Source organism: Vulpes vulpes, chromosome 9 (assembly GCF_048418805.1).
Source record: "Vulpes vulpes isolate BD-2025 chromosome 9, VulVul3, whole genome shotgun sequence".
NCBI classification, from domain to species: Eukaryota; Metazoa; Chordata; class Mammalia; order Carnivora; family Canidae; genus Vulpes; species Vulpes vulpes.
The window spans coordinates 102,945,851-102,966,904 of record NC_132788.1 but is presented as its reverse complement, the minus strand read 5'-3'; the positions used below and the strand labels follow the sequence as shown (position 1 = coordinate 102,966,904).

At 37.5% G+C, this 21,054-nt stretch overlaps 1 protein-coding gene across 1 annotated transcript; it reads right to left on the bottom strand.

Annotated features, from left to right (window-relative positions):
- Window positions 1–8,183: 8,183 nt before the first annotated feature.
- Window positions 8,184–9,140, bottom strand: LOC112909706 (olfactory receptor 7G3-like). The gene has a single exon (XM_072718859.1). The coding sequence runs from the start codon at window positions 9,138–9,140 to the stop codon at window positions 8,184–8,186; it is 957 nt and encodes a 318-aa protein (XP_072574960.1).
- Window positions 9,141–21,054: the final 11,914 nt, after the last annotated feature.

Sequence of the window (21,054 nt, the reverse complement as noted above, 5' to 3'; positions counted from 1 at the left end):
ATCTGTTTTGGCAAGCCCTCCAGGTGAATGTGATATATGACAAAGTTTGAGAGCCAGTGATTTTAGAAAAATGAAAAAAAAAAAAAAGCTATTGAGAATCCATGTGAATATTTCAATCATTTCCTCTTCTAATTTTTCCCTCTGTCATAATTTCCCACTCTTCTTGCCCTTCTCCCTCTATTGGCCCTTATTTTTATTGGGCACTATCTCTTCCTCACACATTGTGCTAAGTGCTGAGTCTGAAGTGAATTGAATGAGTGGTATTTATTTTGGAAATATTTCTTGCCTTCATGCAAATGGTAAGATGAGAATGAAGTTATCCATTCTCTCCTGCAGAGTCTGCTCTCCAAACTTAGACATGCTCAGAATCATCTGAAAGTTGTGCCAAATTACTGATGATAAATCATTATTACTCCCTTCACCCATGAGGACTCTTAGGTGAGGTGAGATTATATCATGAGTACAGATTATGGCAAAGACTAAGTCTGAATTCAGGTCATATGACTGCTGAGTTGACCATCCCTTTTTTAAAAGTTTTTATTGGAATTCCAGCTAGTTAACATACAGTGCAATATTAATTTCAGGCAGCAATACAGTGATTCAACATCTCCACACAAGGTGATCAACGCAGGTGCCTTCCTTGATCCCCATCATCTAAGCTATTCCCCCCATCCCTTTTCCTCTAGTAACCATCCATTTGTTCTCTGGATTAAGAGTCTGTTTCTTGGTTTGCCCTCTCTTTCTCTTTTTCCCCTTGCTCATCTGTTTTGTTTATTAAATTCCACATATGAAATGAGTTGACTGTCTTGACCAACCATTGTTAACACTTCTGGATGACACAGCATTAGCATTCCTAAATCATCTCTCATGTAAGTTCCTTTCAAAATTTTAATATTTCCATCTTGAGAAATGCCTTCAATCTTTCCCCTCACCTACAAGGCATGTCCATTTCTACCCATGACATAGAGTTGTAGTGTGAAAAAGTGTAGAAAGTCATGGCATCCATTCAAGTATATGCCCTCACCTGAGCATAGATTTTAAAATGTTGCTTATCAGCAATGTCCACAATAGCTAAACTGTGGAAGGAGCCTCGGTGTCCCTCAAAAGATGAATGGATAAAGAAGATGTGATCTATGTATACAATGGAATGTTACTCAGCCATTAGAAATGACAAATACCCACTATTTGCTTCTATGTGGATGGAACTGGAGGGTATTATGTTGAGTGAAGTAAGTCAATCAGAAAAGGACAAACATTATACAGTCTCATTCATTTGGGGAGTATAAGAATTAAAGGGAATAAAGGGGAAGGAGAGAAAATGAGTGAAAATATCAATGAGGGTGACAAGACATGAGAGACACCTAACTCTGGGAAATGAACAAGGGGTAGTGGAAAGGGAAGTGGGTGGAGGGTTGGGGTGACTGGGAGATGGGCACTGAGGGGGGCACTTGGCAGATGAGCACTGGGTGTTATGCTATATGTTGGCAAACTGAACTCCAATAAATAAAAAAATAAAAAAATAGAAAAACAAATAAATAAGTCTTTATTTAAAAAAATTAAAATGCTGCTTATAAACTTGAAAATCATAAGACTTCTCCATGGAATTGCTACTCATCTGCATTAGTGATGCATTGTAAGGCAAACTAGGCAGGTATGATAATGACATTCTCTGTTCTAAGGGTACTTTTCTGAGGGCACTTGATGGGATGAGCACTGGGTGTTATACTATATGTTGGCAAAATGAGTTTAAATTTAAAAATTTTTAAAAAATAAGGGGACTTTTCCACCCAAAGTGGTAGGTGACAGATCATTAAAAAAAATAGCTAATGAAAAAGAAAGAATTAAATTCATAGACTCCTCAGGGAATAGAGGAAAATTTAAGCAATTATTGGTCCTTGGAAGACAAAGACTTTCAAGACAGTGCAGATTTATATGGTACTTATAAGATAATCAAGTGCCCTAATAGAAGTGCTTCTGTAAAGCAGTGGTGCTCTCTCACCTAGGGCCGATAGAAGTGGCCATGACAGCCTTTATCATTTGGTGTATTACTTAGATTCAGAACTCTGAATTTAATCCAAACTAGCACTTGCTTTGCGAATGGGGAAAGCCTTTCAACTGTGTGGAGGTCTTGGTGTCCTCAATGTAGAGTGGAAACTGTCATCAAATCTTATGGGGATGTTGCAGTGATGAGCAGTGCATAGAAGAAAAGCAGCCAGCACAGCACTAAGTATATAGGACCCCCCCCAATAACATTTGCTATTGTGTGTGTAGTTTTAGATCTGTGAATGGTGGCACCTGGAATGTTTCATTTCTCAGAAGAAAACAGTAGGGTGTGCAACAGAGGAAAGACAGTAAAGAGAGGAAGTACATCCCTAGCATGATAACTGCAAATTTCAGAGAAGTGTTTATGAGCTGAAACTCTAGCTGGGATTCTTTATTGTGTAGAAAAGGAACGAAATGCACAGGAATGATACCAATATTCATTTGGCATGGACAGATGATGAATTATATAGCAGTTAAAATGAATTAAAGAAAAAATATGATTAAGAACACATATATTCTTGAAACTGTAAGGTATGAAAATCTTATATACACCTATTAAATTGAACTTATTAATTTTATTTTTTAAAAGATTTTATTTATTTATTCATGAGAGACACACACAGAGAGACAGAGACACCAGCAGAGGGAGAAGCAGGCTCCATGCAGGGAGCCCTATGTGGGACTTGATTCCGGGACTCCGGAATCAGGCCCTGAACCAAAGGCAGACGCTCAACTGCTTGAGCCACCCAGGCATCCCTATTAATTTTATTATTAAATTTTCATTATGTTTATTTCATATACTAGATATGTCTGATTCCAAAGACAGCATATAAAATTCCTTCTCCACAATTGCTTTTTCTTTTTTCTGCTCTAATCAAGTAATCACAAAAAACTTTAGCAAATAAAGTATAAATCTTTACGGTGACATTATCTGATCATAAATTAATAGAAGTATAAGTAAATAATAAAAAAGATTATTTTAAAAAAGAAAAAATGAATCAGATTTATAAGTTGATAAAAAAGAAAAACCTATAAACATTCGTATGACAAAAAGTCTATAGCATGAGAAAACTCTAAATATATATTGAAATCTCCCAGGTAGTAATCCCTAATAAAAATAAACCCAAGCAAAGAATAACACAGAGACAACAATGAAGTGCTGGGTTTCCCACCTGTTGACGTGATCAAATTTAGATACTTCACTGTCCTCATTCTGAGTGTTTTTATTGCAATAGATAGTGGAGATATAGGTGAAGTCCCCACATCATAAGTATGCACAATCCCGATTCTTTTTCTTCCCCAGGAGAACCAGTACACTAACTTTATGTACATTATTCCCCTGAAATTTTTGCTATGATTAGTAATATCATTTTATAAAAACTTACATTCCTTTGCATTTGAAAAGCCTTATATAAATGGAACTATACAGTACATGCCATTTAAAATGGGTATGCTTCTGCAGTTTATTTTTTGATTTTTTTCATATATTCAATCCCATTCACTGATTTTAATTACTAGAGAGTCTTACACAATATTGTTACATCATGGTTTATTTCCCCATTCCCTAACTGATGGATATTATGGTTGAGGCCTTTTATCCTATGTATGTTTATGAAGACATGTATAATATAAAACTATGAATGGGGGATACCATCACATTCAAGACTGTGTTGTCTCTCTGGGAAGGGGAGAACAGGAGGGGAAGAAAAAGAGGTGCATATATATTTACTTTTTTTTTTTTTTAACTTTATAGAAAAAGCCTGAAGCCAATATAGCAGAAAATCAACATTTGGTCATCTGGAATGAGTGGAAGGGTGTTCATATGTTTTTTATTATACATCTCTGCTATTGTGATATAAAATTCTTGGTAATTTTATGATGATGAATACATGTACTCAGAGGGTAGCCGGCTATATCTGCCTGTACCTTGACTCTTTTCCTTGTGTCCTCAAGGGAACTACAGGGATAATACACTCTTCTATGCAACAGTATGTCAAGAACCAGGAATGCAAGTAAAAGGAAAAGCTGGCCCAAATTCTTCTCCATGACCATCACAAGAATTCAAGTAAATGTGGGAAAGTGTATAATGCCCATCTTGTTTTAAAAGGGGCTGATTTTTGGGATACCTGGGTGACTCACTCGGTTAAGAGTCTACTTTTGGCTCAGGTCATGATCCCAGGGTCCTGGCCTCCCTGGTTAGCGGGGAGTCTGCTTCTCCTTCTCCCTCTGCCCCTCCCCACTGCTCATGCACACGCTCTCTCTTTCTCTCTCAAATAAATAAATAAAATCTTTAAAAAAATTTCTCCTCACAAGAAATGAATGTGAGGTGACAGATGGCAACTAAACTTAAAAAAGGGGGGCTGATTTTAATCAGAAGGAAAATATTTTCTGTCATATTTTAGAGAGATTGGGGACCAACTGATTGAGACCAGGGTCAGTATCAGTACAAATATACATAGGAACTTGTGAACAGGAAGACAGGCTAGAGGGCGTGGGACACTTGGTTCTCATCATTCCATGTATGCACACTCCTCATTGCTTGCCCTGGATGAATCTGTAATAAAATAACCTGCTCCTCGTACAGAAGCATTACCTAAAGGACTTTCAGTTACCTGGCTGGCGTCAGTGTGAAATGATGTATCACATGTTACCTAGATATAAAGATGGAAGATCTGTCTTCAGGAAGGGCAGAGAGACAAAGTGAGGCAATGGGCTCCTGGTCAAGAAAGATCATTCCTGTTTGGAGTCTCAGGTGTGCTTCTTCTTGACTAGGTAAGGGCTATGGAAGTGTTCTATCCCTGGGGAGTCAATATCCAAAGCTCCTCATTAGACAATATTTTTAGTGTCTTTCTGATCCATAGGCTCTGCAAATCCTTAAAGACCAAGACTAAGAAGAGAGGAATTCATGATGGCTAATCCATGAGCCTATGAGGCCAGGTGATGTCATTTTCCCTGCCCATTCATGCTTACCTCTCTCTCATACACCTTGCACACATTTACACACACTCTTTTTTTAATGAGTTCCAGGCTTCTTTTCTTAAAGTTACAGAGAGAGGCATCACTATATGATTAATATCTTGAAGCCTAATTCCAATTTTAAGTGTGTAAGTATTATTTATGTACTGGGTATAAATAATATATTTATAAATATAAAGATATTGTAAAATTCAAACTCCTAGGAATATTTCACTTTTAGAGTCATCAAATATTTCCTGTACCTGTTTTCTGTTCTCCATCGGAGAATCTCATCTATTCACTGTGATCATTAGGGCTGTGATCAATACAGACAGACTTAATACTCTCTTTTTAAATTTTCATAATCACCTGGTCCATAGATACAATGTACATTTTTTCCCAGTGTGGAGTTTTATATTGAATTATGGTTCTTCATTTTTTTATTCTGTTATGATAAAGTTCAGTGTCACTGAAAGGAAGTACTGTGCAGTTTGTCCATCACCCAGAGATTTCAGGTGTAATAATAGATGTGGATGGTACCCCATGTTAATATTAATAATAATACTTGAAAATGTATTTCTTTAAGCATTTCAGTATTTTCACATATTCACCAATGTATTTCACGTTTTAACTTTCTTTTTTTCACATTTTAACTCTTTCTAATAGAATTTTCTTAAGCCATATTTTGAAAATATATATTTTTGAAAATAGACATGACAAAATGGCATTATAATATCACTCTTCACAACACGTAACATGTAACACATAACATGTAAACTTCAAACACACGAATAATAGGGAAATATGAAGACTTAGCTGGGCTCAAAAAATGATAAAATTTTCCACATATTACAAGAAAATGAAACCATAAATGGTAAGTGGGATGGGGGCAAGTGATTCTGCTGGTTTATGCTCACAGGTAAGTGGATACTTATTCTGGGTAATGAAGATTAAAGAATGAAACCGGACCCCAATCTTACACCAATCACAAAAGTCAAATATAAGATCTGAAACTGTAAAACTCCAAGGACAACATGTAGGGGATAATCCATTGATTTTGGTTTTGGTGATGATTTTTTTGGATTGGACATGAAAAGTAAAGGCAACAAAGCAAAAATAAACATGTTGGACTACATCAAACTAAAAAGATTCTACATAGGAAAAGGAACAATCAACAAAATGAAAATGCAACCTCTGGAATAGAAGGAAATCTTTTCAAAGCTCATATCCTTAAGGGGTTCATATCCTTACTATATAATGAACTCATACAACTCAACAGTAAAAACTCAAATAATCCTTTTTTGTATATTTTTTATTGGAGTTTGATTTGCCAACATATAGTGTAACATCCAGTGCTCAAAAACTCAAATAATCTTATTTAAAAATAGGCAAAGGACCTGAATAGATGGCAACTTAAAAAAAGACATACAAATTGCCGACATGTACATAAAAAGGTTCTCAACATCACTAAACATCAGGGAAATGCAAATCAAAACCTCACTGAGATATTACTTAATACTTGTTAACTTGGCTGTTACCAGAGACAACCCACAAGTAGGTGGAGAAAGGCAACCCTTTTACACTATTTGTGGGAATATAAACTGGTACAGCTGCTATGGAAAGCCATATAGCAGGATCTCAAAAAATTAAAACTATTTCTAAAAGAGACCCAAATAAATGAAAGAATATTCTATTTTTTAGATAGATATGCACAATGTCATAGAAACGATAATTTGCCTTAACTAACTTTATAGATTTAATGGAAATTCCGAGATGTTATTGTATTTTGAGAGATTGATTTTAAAATTTGTATGAAAGAGCAATGGAGAAAGAATATTTGATTTGAGGACACATAAGAGGAAGGAGTAATTGCTTTAGTATGTATCAAGATTAATTATGGAGACACAGTAACTAAAATGATATGGTTCTGGAGCAGAGTGAAAAATAGAACCAGTGAGACCAGCAAATAGGAAGATATTATTGAAGACAGAATCAGTGGATGGGTTACTTAGGACAATTGCTGGGGAAGGTGCCAGTCAACAAGAGCCTTTAGGTTGTAGGGAATCAAAATATTTACATCAAAATTGCTTAGCAGACACTGGCATTGTTGCGGTACTTGTTAAGATTATCAGGATAATTGGTGAAGGAACCAGACCTTAATTTGCCAAATTCCTTACCTTTCTCAAATTCACATAGGCTGTTTGTCTCAAGCTGAGACTGAGAATGCTATGTTTTTCTCTCTACCTCTCTTTTTCAAATTTATTTTTTACTTTTTATTTTTTAAGATTTGTTTTTATTTTGAAGATTTATTTTATTTTGTTTATTTGAGAGAGAGAGAGAGAGAGAGAGAGAGAGAGAGAGAGAGAGAGAAGCTATGAATGGGAGGAGGGGCAGAGGGAGAAGAAAACTCCCACTGAGCAGGGAGCCTGATGTGGGCTTGATCCCAGGACACTAAGATCATGACCTTACCCTAAGGGAGATACTTAACCGATTGAGCCACCCAGGTGCCCTATTTTTATGTATTTGAGAAAGAAAGAGAGAATGTGTGAACAGTGAGAGGAGCAGAGGGAGAGGAAGAGGGTGAGAATTCTCCAACTAACTTCCTACTGAGAGCAGACCCTGATATGGGGCTCAATCATAAGACCCTGAGATCACAGCCTGAGATGGAATCAAGAGTTGGACCCTTAACCAACTGAGCCACCGAAGTACCTCTCTTTTTTTTAAATTATATATTTAAAGTGTACATAATGATGATTTGATATACATACATAATGGACTTATCATGCTGAGCAAGCTAATTACCATATCCATCTTCTCATATAGTTACCACTCTTCTAGTGTCTAGTGGTTAAGAGTACAACAAATCTAGGCTGAGGCCAGTCCTCTGGCTATAATGACACCCTTGTTCAGTCCTTTCCCACCCTATCCTTCTGTCACTAACATTTTCCTGAGAACCTGTCCCCTAAAATAACCATAGACAGAATCCATTCTACTTCAATGGTTCCCAAAAATCAAGCTCAGAGTGTTCACATACATCCTCAAAAACACCAAAGCTAGAGAACCCAAAGTCAGTTTTCAACCTAAATTGAACTACCTTTATGGTATTTAACCACTGAAACATAAGAACTTGTTGAGGGAAAGGTCAGACAACCTGATCACCCAGTATTCCTGTACTTTGACTCATCCTAGAAGCCCAAGACCAAGGCAGATGATACAGTAGCAAACAAGATGAGTTTCTTCAAGGCTCCCTTCATGTCCTTGTTCCTCAGGCTGTAGATGAAGGGGTTCAACATTGGAGGGACCACGGTGTACATCACTGAGGCTCTTGCAGTATCCTTGGAAGAATGAGAAACTGCAGAACTAATATACACCCCAAAAGCTGTCCCATAGAACAAAGAAACAACTGAGAGATGAGCCCCACAGGTGGAAAAGGCTTTATATTTCCCCCCAGCTGATGACATTCTCAGAGTAGAAGAGACAATTTGAATGTAAGAGAAAATAATCCCAAGGAGAGGAACACCACCCAATACACTGGTCACTAAATACATCAGGATATTATTGATGAGGGTATCAGAACAGGCGAGCTTGATGACCTGAGCAAGTTCACAGAAAAAATGGGGAATTTCCAGATCTGTGCAGAAGGAGAGTCGCAACACCATCAGACTGTGGAGTAGGGCATCTGCAATGCTGATGATCAGGGTGAGTAGAATCAGCAGGCCACAGAGGTGGGGGTTCATGATGACTGTGTACCTCAGTGGATGGCAGATGGCCACATAGCGGTCATAGGCCATTGCTGCAAGGAGAAAGTTTTCTAAGCCTGCAAAAAACAGGACGAAGCAGACCTGGGTGAGGCAGCCTGTGTAACTGATGGATTTGCTCTGTCTTTGGATGTTCACCAGCATCTTGGGGATGGTGGTGGTGCTGAAACAGATGTCAGTGAATGCCAGGTGGGAGAGGAAGAAGTACATGGGTGTTTGAAGGTGGGAGTCAGAGCTGATAGCCAGGATGATGAGCAGGTTTCCTAGCACAGTGACCAGGTATATGGTCAGGAACAGTCCAAAGACAAGGGGCTGCCATTCTGGATCTTCTGAGAGACCCAGAAGGAAGAATTCTGCTACACCTGTTCGGTTTTCTGGTTCCATGTTCTTGATGAGACTGATGGAAAAAAGCACAGAGGAGAACACGTAACAGAGGTACAAGTATCCCTTGTCTTTAGAAAATCCTGACGTGAATTGAATATTATTTCTTTTCTTATTAAAAAGAAAATAATATTCAGGTGTAGTTTTTATTTGAATGCCTGGGTGACTCAGTGGTTGAGCATCTGCCTTGGGCTCAGGGCCTGATCCCTGGGTCTTGGGATCGAGTCCCACATCAGGCTCTCCACAGGAAGCCTGCTTCTCCCTCTGCCTATGTCTCTGCCTCTCCGTGTCTCTCATGAATAAATAAAAAAATCTTTAAAAATAGTTTTTATTTAAATCCCAGTTAACATAGAGTGTAATATTAGTTTCAGGTATACACTATAGTGATCAAGACTTCCATAGAACACCCAGTGCTCATCACAGAACTTAATATTATTCATCTTTTCTTTTGCCTTTTACCTGTCTTGGTCTCTCTCCTTTTCTCAACCTCTTTTGTTTTTGTCCTCCTCTTTTTTACATTCCTCAATTACTCCAAGTTTATTTGTTATTTTCTCACACCGTGCCACATAATAGGAATAAGATAGGAAAAATATATGTTTTTATTCCTACAAAATTCTCCAGCTTCCAATTAGCAAGCAGGAAACTCAAGACCCAGCAGTATTAAATCAGGGTTTTAGTAATAGCTGAGTAATATTACATTGTATACATATACCACATCTTCTTTGTCCATTCAGCTTTTGAGGGACACTGAGGTTCCTTCCACAGTTTGGCTATTGTGGACATTGCTGCTATAAACATCGGGGTGCAGGTGTCCCGGCATTTCACTGCATCTGTATATTACTCATCCATTAGAAATGACAAATACCCACCATTTGCTTCAACATGGATGGACCTGGAGGGTATTATGCTGAGTGAAATAAGTCAATCGGAAAAGGACAAACAGTATATGGTCTCATTCATTTGGGGAATATAAAAATTAGTGAAAGGGAATAAAGGGAAAGGAGAGAAAATGAGTGAAAATATCATTGAGGGTGACAAAACAAGAGAGACACCTAACTCTAGGAAATGAACAAAGGGTAGGGGAAGGGGAGGTGGGCAGGGGGGTTGGGGTGATTGGGTGATAGGCACTGAGGGGGGCACTTGGCAGGATGAGCACTGGGTGTTATGTTATATGTTGGCAAACTGAACTCCAATAAAAAAATTTTTAAAAAAGATCAGGGTACCAAAAAAAATAAAATAAAAAAATTAAAAAAAAAGATCAGGGTTTTAGAACAGGGTTTCTCAAACTGTGCCTTGCATCAGAATTCACTCGAGAGTTTGTTAAAACTCACATTACTGGCTCCCCCACTCTGAATATGAGATTCAGGCTTGGGCATCAGGCTGACAATTTGCCTTTCTAACAAATTCCCAATGTTGCTGCTCACAGTCTGAGTTTTACTTTGAGGACCCCAATTCTAGAGCATAACAGATTGTGGGCATGGAAAATCTACTTGACTATAGGTTGGAGCAGACCCAGCATAACTATGGGGGAAATGCTGGCCTGGTCATCAACTCTGCAGAGTGAGCTGGCTGGGAGTTCAAACACATGACTCAGTTAAGCCTCTTTATATTCTTTTTTTTCATATTCCTTCCCTCCCTCCCCCTACTCCTTCCTTCCTTCCTTCCTTCCTTCCTTCCTTCCTTCCTTCCTTCTTGGAAATAATGCTCTGCTTTTATTAACTCATTCTTAGTTACAAAGTAGACTCTACCATCACCCTGTAGCAATAATTATTGAGAACTCTAGATTTAAACCTCTTCATTTTCAATGGATCATCAAAATCTGCCTGTTGAATATCCCATTTCCATTTCAGTGTCTGGTCATTGGATTCTATAACAAAACCCTTGCTATGAGGCACTTGGGTGACTCAGTGGTTGAACATCTGCCTCCTGCTCGGGTTGTGATCCCGGGGTTCTGGAATCAATTCCCACATTGACCTCTCCTTGAAGAGCCTGATTCTCACTCTGCCCGAGTCTCTGCCTCTGTGTGTCTCTCATGAATAAATAAATAAAAATCTTTAAAAAACCCTCTTCCTATAATGTTGTAATTAATGGTAATAGCGGATATTATAAAATAAATATGATAATTATTTTAAACTGCACACACTACCTCTAACACAGCATCTGTTGCCAAGCATGTCCTCAGTTCTTTTCTCATGCTGATTTTATTCGGTCTATGGCCGGATCAGTCAGGTGCTTCTACCATCCTCCTGTTTACCCCTGACTTCAGGAAAAGAGAAAGGTCAAGAGGCACCTGGATGGCTCAGTTGGTTAAGTGTCTGCCTTGGGCTCAGGTCATGATCCCGGGATCCTGGGATTGAGCCTGCAATAGATTCCCAGCTCAGTGGGGAGTCTGCTCTCCCTCTCCCTGTGCTTGTGCTCTCTCCTACTCTCTCTCTCTCTATCTCAAATAAATAAATAAGATCTTTTAAAAATTAAAAAAAGAGAGAAAAGTGAAGTTATGGTTACAAAACCTTGACACTCCAGTGAGATGTGGTGCAGAGAATTAAGTTCAGGCTTCCAGACTTTGGAGCTGAACTCAACATCATGTGATGTGGTCTCTGACGAGGGAAGATTTAGGTGTCCTATAGGGTTGATCAGACTTCAGCACCAGCTTTTTGAAGTTTCCCCCTGCATAAGACTGCGAGTGGAAGTCAAGAGCTTCCCTGCCTGAAGTTCTTCTAATTTCCAACCACGTAGGTAGTACGTAAGCAAGTGATAGCTTCAAAACAGGATCCACACTCAGGACCAGAGATCAAGATTATCATATAGTATTTTAGGCTGTTACGGTTATTATTTCAATAAGATTCACTTTTCTTTTAACATTAGGATATTAAAACATTCTCATAAGGTTTACATAACACATCTATATTTTCCACGCCATACTGAAGAATTTGAGGAAGAAGGAATTGCATGAGGTCTTGAAGGAAAGAAAAAAGTTAAAAAGCAAAAATTTGTTAATGTGTTAAAAATCAGAATCCTGGGATAAGAGAGAGAAAATCTACGGACACTAATGTCCAGGCTGTTTGACAAGAGTGTACTTCTTACTGTAGTAAGAAGAGGAGGAAGATTGTCAAGTTAGCTTTAAGAAAGAAAAAGGAAATTGAGAAAGGTATATCTGGATACCTTAAATGCCTTGCTAGTTGGGCTTAAAGAATTTAATTCATATAAATGGGAGCTTAGTGCCCGTGGAATGTGAAGCACTTGTTATTTAGGATGATGGGGACAATTGGATGAGAAAATGAGACCTTATTTTTAGGAATTACTTCCTTATCCCTGACCCCGGGGACCTATACCCCCCACAGCAGTAAATGAAATAAATACATGCACACTCTTTTTTGTTTGACCACCAGTCACATTTTTCATACATTTTTTAAACACTTAATTTTTTTATATATTAGAGAGAGCACACTGAGTGAGTAGAGGGAGAGGGGCAAGCAGCCTCCATGGTGAGTGCAGAGCCCAAAGTGGGGCTTGATCTCACCACCCTGAGATAATGACCTGAGTTGAAATCAAGAGCTGGACTTATAACAAGTGAGATATCCAGGCATCCCTGCCAATCACATTTTTACATGCAAAGCAATAGAAAAAGACTACAAACAAATTCAAATTTTAAACTAACAAGTGTGATAATTATCTTTATTAATAGGCAATAACTTGCAAGAAAATTTGGAACCTTTTTCCTTTCCAAGATAACTTAATGAGATCAGCCCCTTTCATTTCCCTCTTTTTATGGTAGATTAAGGAAGTAATCCGTTCCTGCTCAGCAGTTTAACTGATTTTCTCTTGCCTTTTTTTTTTTTTTTAATACCGATTCTGTCCCTGTGGTATAATGGACAATTTTAAGGAAAGAAATGTTGAACACCATTCATAGAAATTCAGATCCTCTATGTGTTTCATCAAAGTTTCATCAAATGTTTCATCATGTGCCATCAAAGTTAGGCAGCCTTGGCCACTCGTTTCCAAAGGAATCCTTAGTTTATGTGTCAGGAAGAACTCAAGGATACTTCTGTTTTCTTTGTTAGAGTGAGTTCCTGAGAATACCATTATTGTATCATCCAAATAGGCAAGACATGGCTATGTCCTGGGTGCATCAATGGATCTGCCAAATATTCTCATGAATCAATGTTTTAGAAAAAAGTCTGCAAAAGTCTCTTCTGTGAACAGCTCATTAAGGTACTAATACTGAGGAGCTGAACGGCCCTAGGTAATCTCTGTTTCACCAATGAGAAAATATGAGCCCTTAGCATGGAGTCATGAAAACAAGCAACCAGTAATATCAATTAATATTTCAATTCAGGCACATATGAGTTTGATTCTGTCTCCAGCACTTTCTTTGTAAAGAAGGACAATTTCTTTTCAATTGTGCAAGAAGCCTCAGACTCATTTGGATAATGGGAAAAATTATAAAACCTTATGGGAATGTTGCAAGAATGAGTGATGTGTAGATGAAATCACTAAGTACAATGTTTGATATATGAGACACTCTTAATATTTCCTATTGTGATTTGTTTCTGCCATGGACACAAGTGTACCATCTGGCATGGTTCATTTAAAAGGGGAACTGTTAGGAGGGGCAAAGTGTAGGAAGAGAGGAGAAACAACCATAAACATGGCAACCATAGCATGACAATCATAAATTTTAAGGAAAAACGGATGTGTTGAATCTCTTTGGGGGATAATTGCTTACATAGGGAAACCAAAGTGAACAATCTGAATGAACATAATAGTTAATTCTCATTTCTCATGGACATATGATAAAATGTATAGCATCTAAAATGAATAAATTAGGCTCAGACGTATCAACACAAATATTAAAAACTCCAAAGAGAAAGTAATTTTCCTAACAAGACCAATATTATGATACAGTTTAAATGTTTTAAAATAGCACTGATCTTAAAACTTTAATTTCTTACTATAAAGCATTTCACGTATACAAAAAGCACAGAGAAAACAAAGTCCTGGGTATCTGCCACTAAGGACCATTAAATTAAAATACATTGCCATATTGGTAGTAAATATTTTAAGAATCAAAGTAATATGTATTTATTTTTTCATATCCTTTTTTTTTTCATATCCTTAATAACTTTTTCTTGCCCAAGGGAACTACCATACTGAACTTGGCATTTACGATTCCCTTATGGTTTTAATGGTTGAATACAAATGCATAACCTTTTGTTTTACATTTTAAACTTGACATATTGTACATTTTACATTTAGTTTTAACAGTAATACACTTAATGTCTTGGTACGTTTTTCTCTGGTTCATTAACTTTAAATACCTTACTTTATTCCAGTGTCATATCACATCACAATTTATTTGTCCTTTCTTTAACTAAGAGGCATTTTACTGTTGCCTTTTATACACACACACAAACACACACAATGTGCAAACAATTTAAATAACATGCAGAGAATAACCAAAGTCAAGACTCTGGTTGCCTCTGGGAATGAAAGAACATAAAGGGATGCTCTATTAATTCATGTTATTTTGTTACTTTAAAAAACATTTAAATTTTAATTACAGGATAGTTAACATACCCTGTTATATTAGTTTCAAGATGTCCAATATAGTGATTCAACGATTCTGTACATTACTCAGTGCTCATCATGATAAGTGTACTCTTAATCCCCTTCACCTATTTCACCCATGCCCAACCCAACTCCCCTATGATAGCTATCAGTTTGTTCCATGTTATTTTGTTATTTAAGAAAAGAGCTCTATGTGGAAAACTGTATGGTGGCTCCTCAAAAAGTTAAAAATAGAACTACCACTACCCTGCAATCCAGTAATTGCACTACTGGATATTTACCAAAGGAATACAAAAACACAAATTCAAAGGGATACACGCACCCCTATGTTTATAGCAGCATAATCTATGATAGCCAAGATATAGAAGCAGTCCATTGATTGAGGAATGGATTAAGAAGTGGTATATATATTATATATAATATATTTATTTATATATAAATAATATATAATATATATAAAATAATATATAATATATATAAAATAATATATAATATAAAATATTTTATATGTGTATAAAATGAAATATTATTCAGGCATCAAAAAGGATGAAATCTTGCCATTTGCAATGACATGGATGGAGCTAGAGAGAATAATGCTAAGTGAAATAAGTCAGAGAAAGACAGACACCGTATGATTTCACTTACATGTGGAATTTAAGAAACAAAACATAAAAGCAAAGGGAAAAAATGAGAGAGAGAGAGAGAAATTTAAAAACAGATTCTTTTTTTTTTCTTTTTTTTAATTATTTATTTTTGATAGTCATACAGAGAGAGAGAGAGAGAGGCAGAGACACAGGCAGAGGGAGAAGCAGGCTCCATGCACCGGGAGCCCCAGGTGGGATTCGATCCCGGGTCTCCAGGATCGCGCCCTGGGCCAAAGGCAGGCGCCAAACCGCTGCGCCACCCAGGGATCCCTAAAAACAGATTCTTAATTACAAAGAACAAACTAATGGTTACCAGAGGAGAGGTGGGTGGGGGATGGGTTAAATAAGTGATGGGCATTAAGGAGTGCACTTATGATGAGCACCAGGTTTTGAATGGAAGTGTTGAATAACTATTGTACACTTGAAACTAATATAACACTGTATGTTAACTGACTGGAATTAAAATAAAAACTTAAAATGAAAAAAAGGAACTCTGATGGCAAAATATCAAGTTTTAGTAATTCTGGAAGCATGGGTACCTGTTTACTTGTTCTATTATTCTATGCTCTTTTGCCTTAAATATTTCATAGATTACTAAAAGGAAACAGCCTCATTCTCTACCTCTTCTGTCTCCGAACACTCATAACCAGGAAACAGTGTCAAAAGCAAAGGTCTCTTCTACAAAGGAGTATCATGGGCCAGGAGTGGAAAGGAAAGGAGAGGCTGGCCACGCACCTCTGCCCTTTGCCAAAGAAATTAAAGAAAATGTGAGAGAATTCTAGAATATTCTTCAAAATTGAGCAAAAGTAGACTGCTCTTGAGAGTGGAAAGAGTCCCAGGACTTTAGGATCAGAATAGGAGATTAGCAGAATGAGAGATAGTCAAGCATTTATGCAAAGGTGCAAGCAAACAGGTGGAGGGGAAGACTGATGAATTCTTAGGCAGGCACCTCAAAGGTCACCTAACTCTGTTCATCTGCATGTCCTCACCTCACAGTTACCAGGTCAACCACTAAACAAAGAACTTTATTGCAAAACATAAAGTAGGGGACTTCAGATTACCTGGATGTCAACAGTAAGGAATGACATTCAGTTCTTCCCTAGATGTGAAGAATTCTCTTCCCTAGAATGAGAGCTCTGTTCTCAGTGAGCACAGAAAGGTAGTGGAGCCCTGGGCTCTTAGTGCAGAGATGCTGGACCTTGGGACGAGGCCCAGGTGGGCTGCAAATGACCTGGGTAAGGCTGTTGAGTGGAGTGATCACAGGAAGACTATTTGCAGTCTCTTTCTCTTTTGGGGGTTCAATATCCAAAGCTCCTCATTAGCAAACTCTTTTTTTTACTCTCATGTGACCACAAGGCAGTGCAAATCCTGGAAGAGCGAGGCTCAGAGATGAGGAACTTTGCTTTGTCTGATTCTCTCACCCTGAGTGATCAAACATATGTGATCTTCTCCCTCCATAGGTCTTGGCTTATATCCATTTCAAGTAATCTACAAACCCAACCACATCTTTCTTCTGTTATTAGATTCCAGACTTTGTTAAACGAATATTTACATTCAAGTCTGTTTTAATTACAATCCCAAGAAGACTGATAATACATTTGAGCTAAAAAAAATATATAGTTTCCTTATATGGATAGATAAATATTACCTGGATTAATACATGTGATAATGTAGGAAACATACACTAAAAAAAAAAAAAATGCAACACTACGGGGAGATGTTATGTGTGACTCATTGAATGTTGATTCTGTCTATGCACATTATATTTAGCAGTTGCTAATGTTTTCTGTACCAGACATTTATTCTTTTGATAAAATGTCACTTCCAACCTTTCCCAAACAATAGTAATGGCCTAAATATATTTTTTTTGGCCTAAATATATTTTTAATCACATTAAGGGCCATGGGTTAAAACTATTGGTCTTGGTTATCAATACTGTTGTAGTAAATTACAAATTATCAGAGTAATAGTCAACCTGTGATACCATATGATTCTGAGGATGTAATCATAAGATTTGAGGCCTGTTTGTTATAACAACAATTTAAAAAATTTTAATCTTATTTTTGTTTCAAGTTTTCATTTAAAGTCTAGTTAGTTAACATACAGTGTAATATGGGTTTTGGGTATAGAATTTAATGATTGATCACTTACATAGAACACCCAGTGCTTGGGATCCCTGGGTTGCTCAGTGGCTTAGTGCCTGCCTTCGGCCCAGGGCGTGATCCTGGAGTCCTGGGATGGAGTCCCACATCGGGCTCCCTGCATGGAGCCTGCTTCTCCTTCTTGCCTGTGTCTCTGCCTCTGTTTCTCTCTCTCTCTCTACCTCTCTGTGTGTGTCTCATGAATAAATAAATAAAATTTAAAAAAAAGAACACCCGTGCTTATCACAACACATGCCCTCCTTAATACTTATCACCCATTTAGCCCATCCCCTGCCCACCTCCCCTCTAGCAACCCTCAGTTTTGTTCTCTATACTTTATAGTCTTTGTGGTTTGCCTTCCTCTCTGTTTTTATCTTATTTTTCCTTCCCTTCCCCTGTGTTCATCTGTTTTGTTTCTTAAATTCCACATATGAGTGAAATGATATGTTATTTGTCTTTCTCTGACTGGCTTATTTCACTTAGCATAATACACTGTAGCTCCATCCATATCATTGCAAATAGCAAAATTTCATTCTTTTTATGGTTGAGTAATATTCTATTGTATATATACACACCTTCTTTATCCATTCATCTGTCGATGGACATTTGGGCTGTTTCCATAATTTGGCTATTGTTGATAATGTTGCTGTAAACATTGGAGTGTATGTGTACCTTCAAATCAGCATTTTTATGCCCTTTAGGTAAATACCTGGTGGCACAATTGTTGGCTCATAGGGTAGTTTTATTTTTAACTTTCTGAGGAACCTCCATATTGTTTTCCAGAGAGGCTGCAACAGTTTGTATTCCCACAAACAGGGTAAGAGGGTTCCCTTTTCTCTGCATCTTTGCCAACATCTGTTTTTTTCCTGTGTGGTTAATTTTAGCCATTCTGACAGGTGTGAGGTGGTATGTCATCATGGGTTTTTTTTTTTTTTAAGATTTATTTATTCATGAGACATGCACACACACACACACACACACACACACAGAGGCAGAGACATAGGCAGAGGGAGAAGCAGGGTCCCCGCAGGGAGCTGGATGCAGGACTCCATCTAGGATCCTGGGATTGTGCCCTAAGCTGAAGGCAGCAGCTCAACTGCTGAGCCACTCAGGCGTCTCTCATCATGATTTTAATTTGTATTTCCCTGATGATGAGATTTCAAGTGTCTGTTAGCCATCTGGATGTCTTTGGAAAAATGCCTATTCATGTCTTCTGCCCGTTTCTTAACTGGATTGTGTTCTGGGTGTTTAGATTGATAAGTTCTTTATAGATTTGGGGTATTAGCCCCTTATCTGATATGTCATTTGTGAATATCTTCTCCCATTCTGTAGGCTGCCTTTCAGTTTTGTTGATTGCTTCCTCCACTGTGCAGAAGCTTTTTATCTTGATGAAGTCCCAATAGTTCACGTTCGCTTTTGTTTCCCGTGCCTCTGGAGACATCTCTAGTAAGAAGTTGCTATGGCAAAAGTCAAAGAGGTTGCTGCCTGTGTTTTCCTCTAGAATTTTGATGGATTCCTGTCTCACGTTTAGGTCTTTCATCCATTTTGACTTTATTTTTGTGTATGGTGTAAGAGAGTGGCCCAGTTTCATTCTTCTACATGTTGCTGTCCAGTTTTCCCAGCAGCATTGTTGGAGAGACTGTCTTTTTCCCATTGGGTATTCTTTCCTGCTTTGTCAAAGATTAGTTGACCATAGAGTTTTGGGTCAATTTCTGGGTTTTTTTATTCTGCTCCATTGATCTATATATCTGTTTTTGTACCAGTATCATATTGTTCTGATGATTATAAGTACAGCTTTGTACTGTAACTTGAAGTTTGAAATTGTGATGCCTTCAGCTTTTTCTTTTTCAAGATTGTTTGGCTATTCAGGGTTCTGTCGTTCCATACAAATTTTTGGATTGCTTTTTCTAGCTCTGTGAAAAATGCTGTTGGTATTTTATTAGGGATTTCATTAAATGTGTAGATTGCTTTGAGTAGTATAGACATTTTAACAAGATTTTTTCTTCCAATCCATGAACATGAAATGTTCTTTCATTTCTTTGGGTCCTCTTCAATTTCTTTCATAAGTGTTGTATAGTTTTCAGAATACAGGTCTTTTACCTTTTTAGTTAGGTTTATTCCTAGGTATCTTATTGTTTTTGGTGCAATGGCAAATGGGATCAACTCTTTGATTTCTTTTTCTGCTGCTTTGGTATAAGTGTATGTAAATGCAACAGATTTCTGCATGTGATTTTATATCCTGTGACTTTGCTGAATTCATGTATTAGTTCTAGCAATTTTTTTGGTGAACTCTTTCTGTTTTTTTAACTAGAATGTCATGTCATCTGCAAATAGTGAAAGTTTGACTTCTTCTTTGCTGATTTTGAGCCTTTTATTTCTTTTTGTTGTCTGATTGCTGAGGCTAAGATTTCCGGGACTATGTTAAATAGCAATGGTGACAGTGGATATCCTTGTCTTATTTCTGACCATATGGGAAAGGCTCTTAGTTTTTCCCCATTGAGGTTGGTATTAGCTACACAGCTAATATCCTTCTCCCCGTATTTTGTTGAGGGTTTTTATTAAGTAGGTGCTATATTTTATCAAATTCTTTTTCTGTATCTATTGAGAGGACCATGCGGTTCTTATATTTTCTTTTATTAACGTGGTGTATCATATTGATTATTTTATGAATATTGAAGCAAGCTTGTAGACCAGGAATAATTTCCACTTGATCATGTTCAATAATCCTTTTAATGTACTGTTGAATTTGATTTGCTAGTATTTTATAAAAAATTTTGCATCCATGTTTATCAGAGATAATGGCCTGTAATTCTCCTTTTTAGTGGGATCTTTGTTCAATTCTCCTTTTAAGTGGGGTGTTAAAGTCCCCCACCATTATTGTATTGTTATCAGTGAGTTTCTTTGTGCTTATTATTCATTTATTTATATATTTGTATGCTTTCAAGTTTGGGGCATACATATTTTCAATTATTAGATCTTCTTGATGGATAGACTCCTTAATTACGATATAATGCCTTTCTTCATTTCTTGTTACAGTATTTGACTTAAAATCTAGTTTCTTAAAAAAGATTTTATTTATTTATTCATGAGAGACACAGAAAGAGAGGCAGACACAGGCAGAGGGAGGAGAAGCAGGCTCCATGCAAGGAGCCTGATGCAGGACTAGATCCTGGGAATTAGGGATCAGGCCTTGAGCCATAGGCATATGCTCAACCACCAAGCCACCCAGGTGTCCCAAAATCTAGTATGTTTGATATCAGTATGGTACCCCAGCTTTCTTTTGATGTCCATTAACATGATAGATGGTTCTCCATCTCCTCACTTTCAATCTGCAGGTGTCTTTAGGTCTAAAATGAGTCTCTTCAGAACATGAGAGAATCCTAACTCTGGGAAATGAACAAGGAGTGGTGGAAAGGGAGGTAGGCGGGGGGTGGGGGTGACTGGGTGACAGGCACTGAGGGGGGCACTTGATGGGATGAGCACTGGATGTTATGCTATATGTTGGCAAATTGAACTCCAACAAAAAAAGTCTCAAAAAAATGAAAAAAATGAATCTTTTGTAGG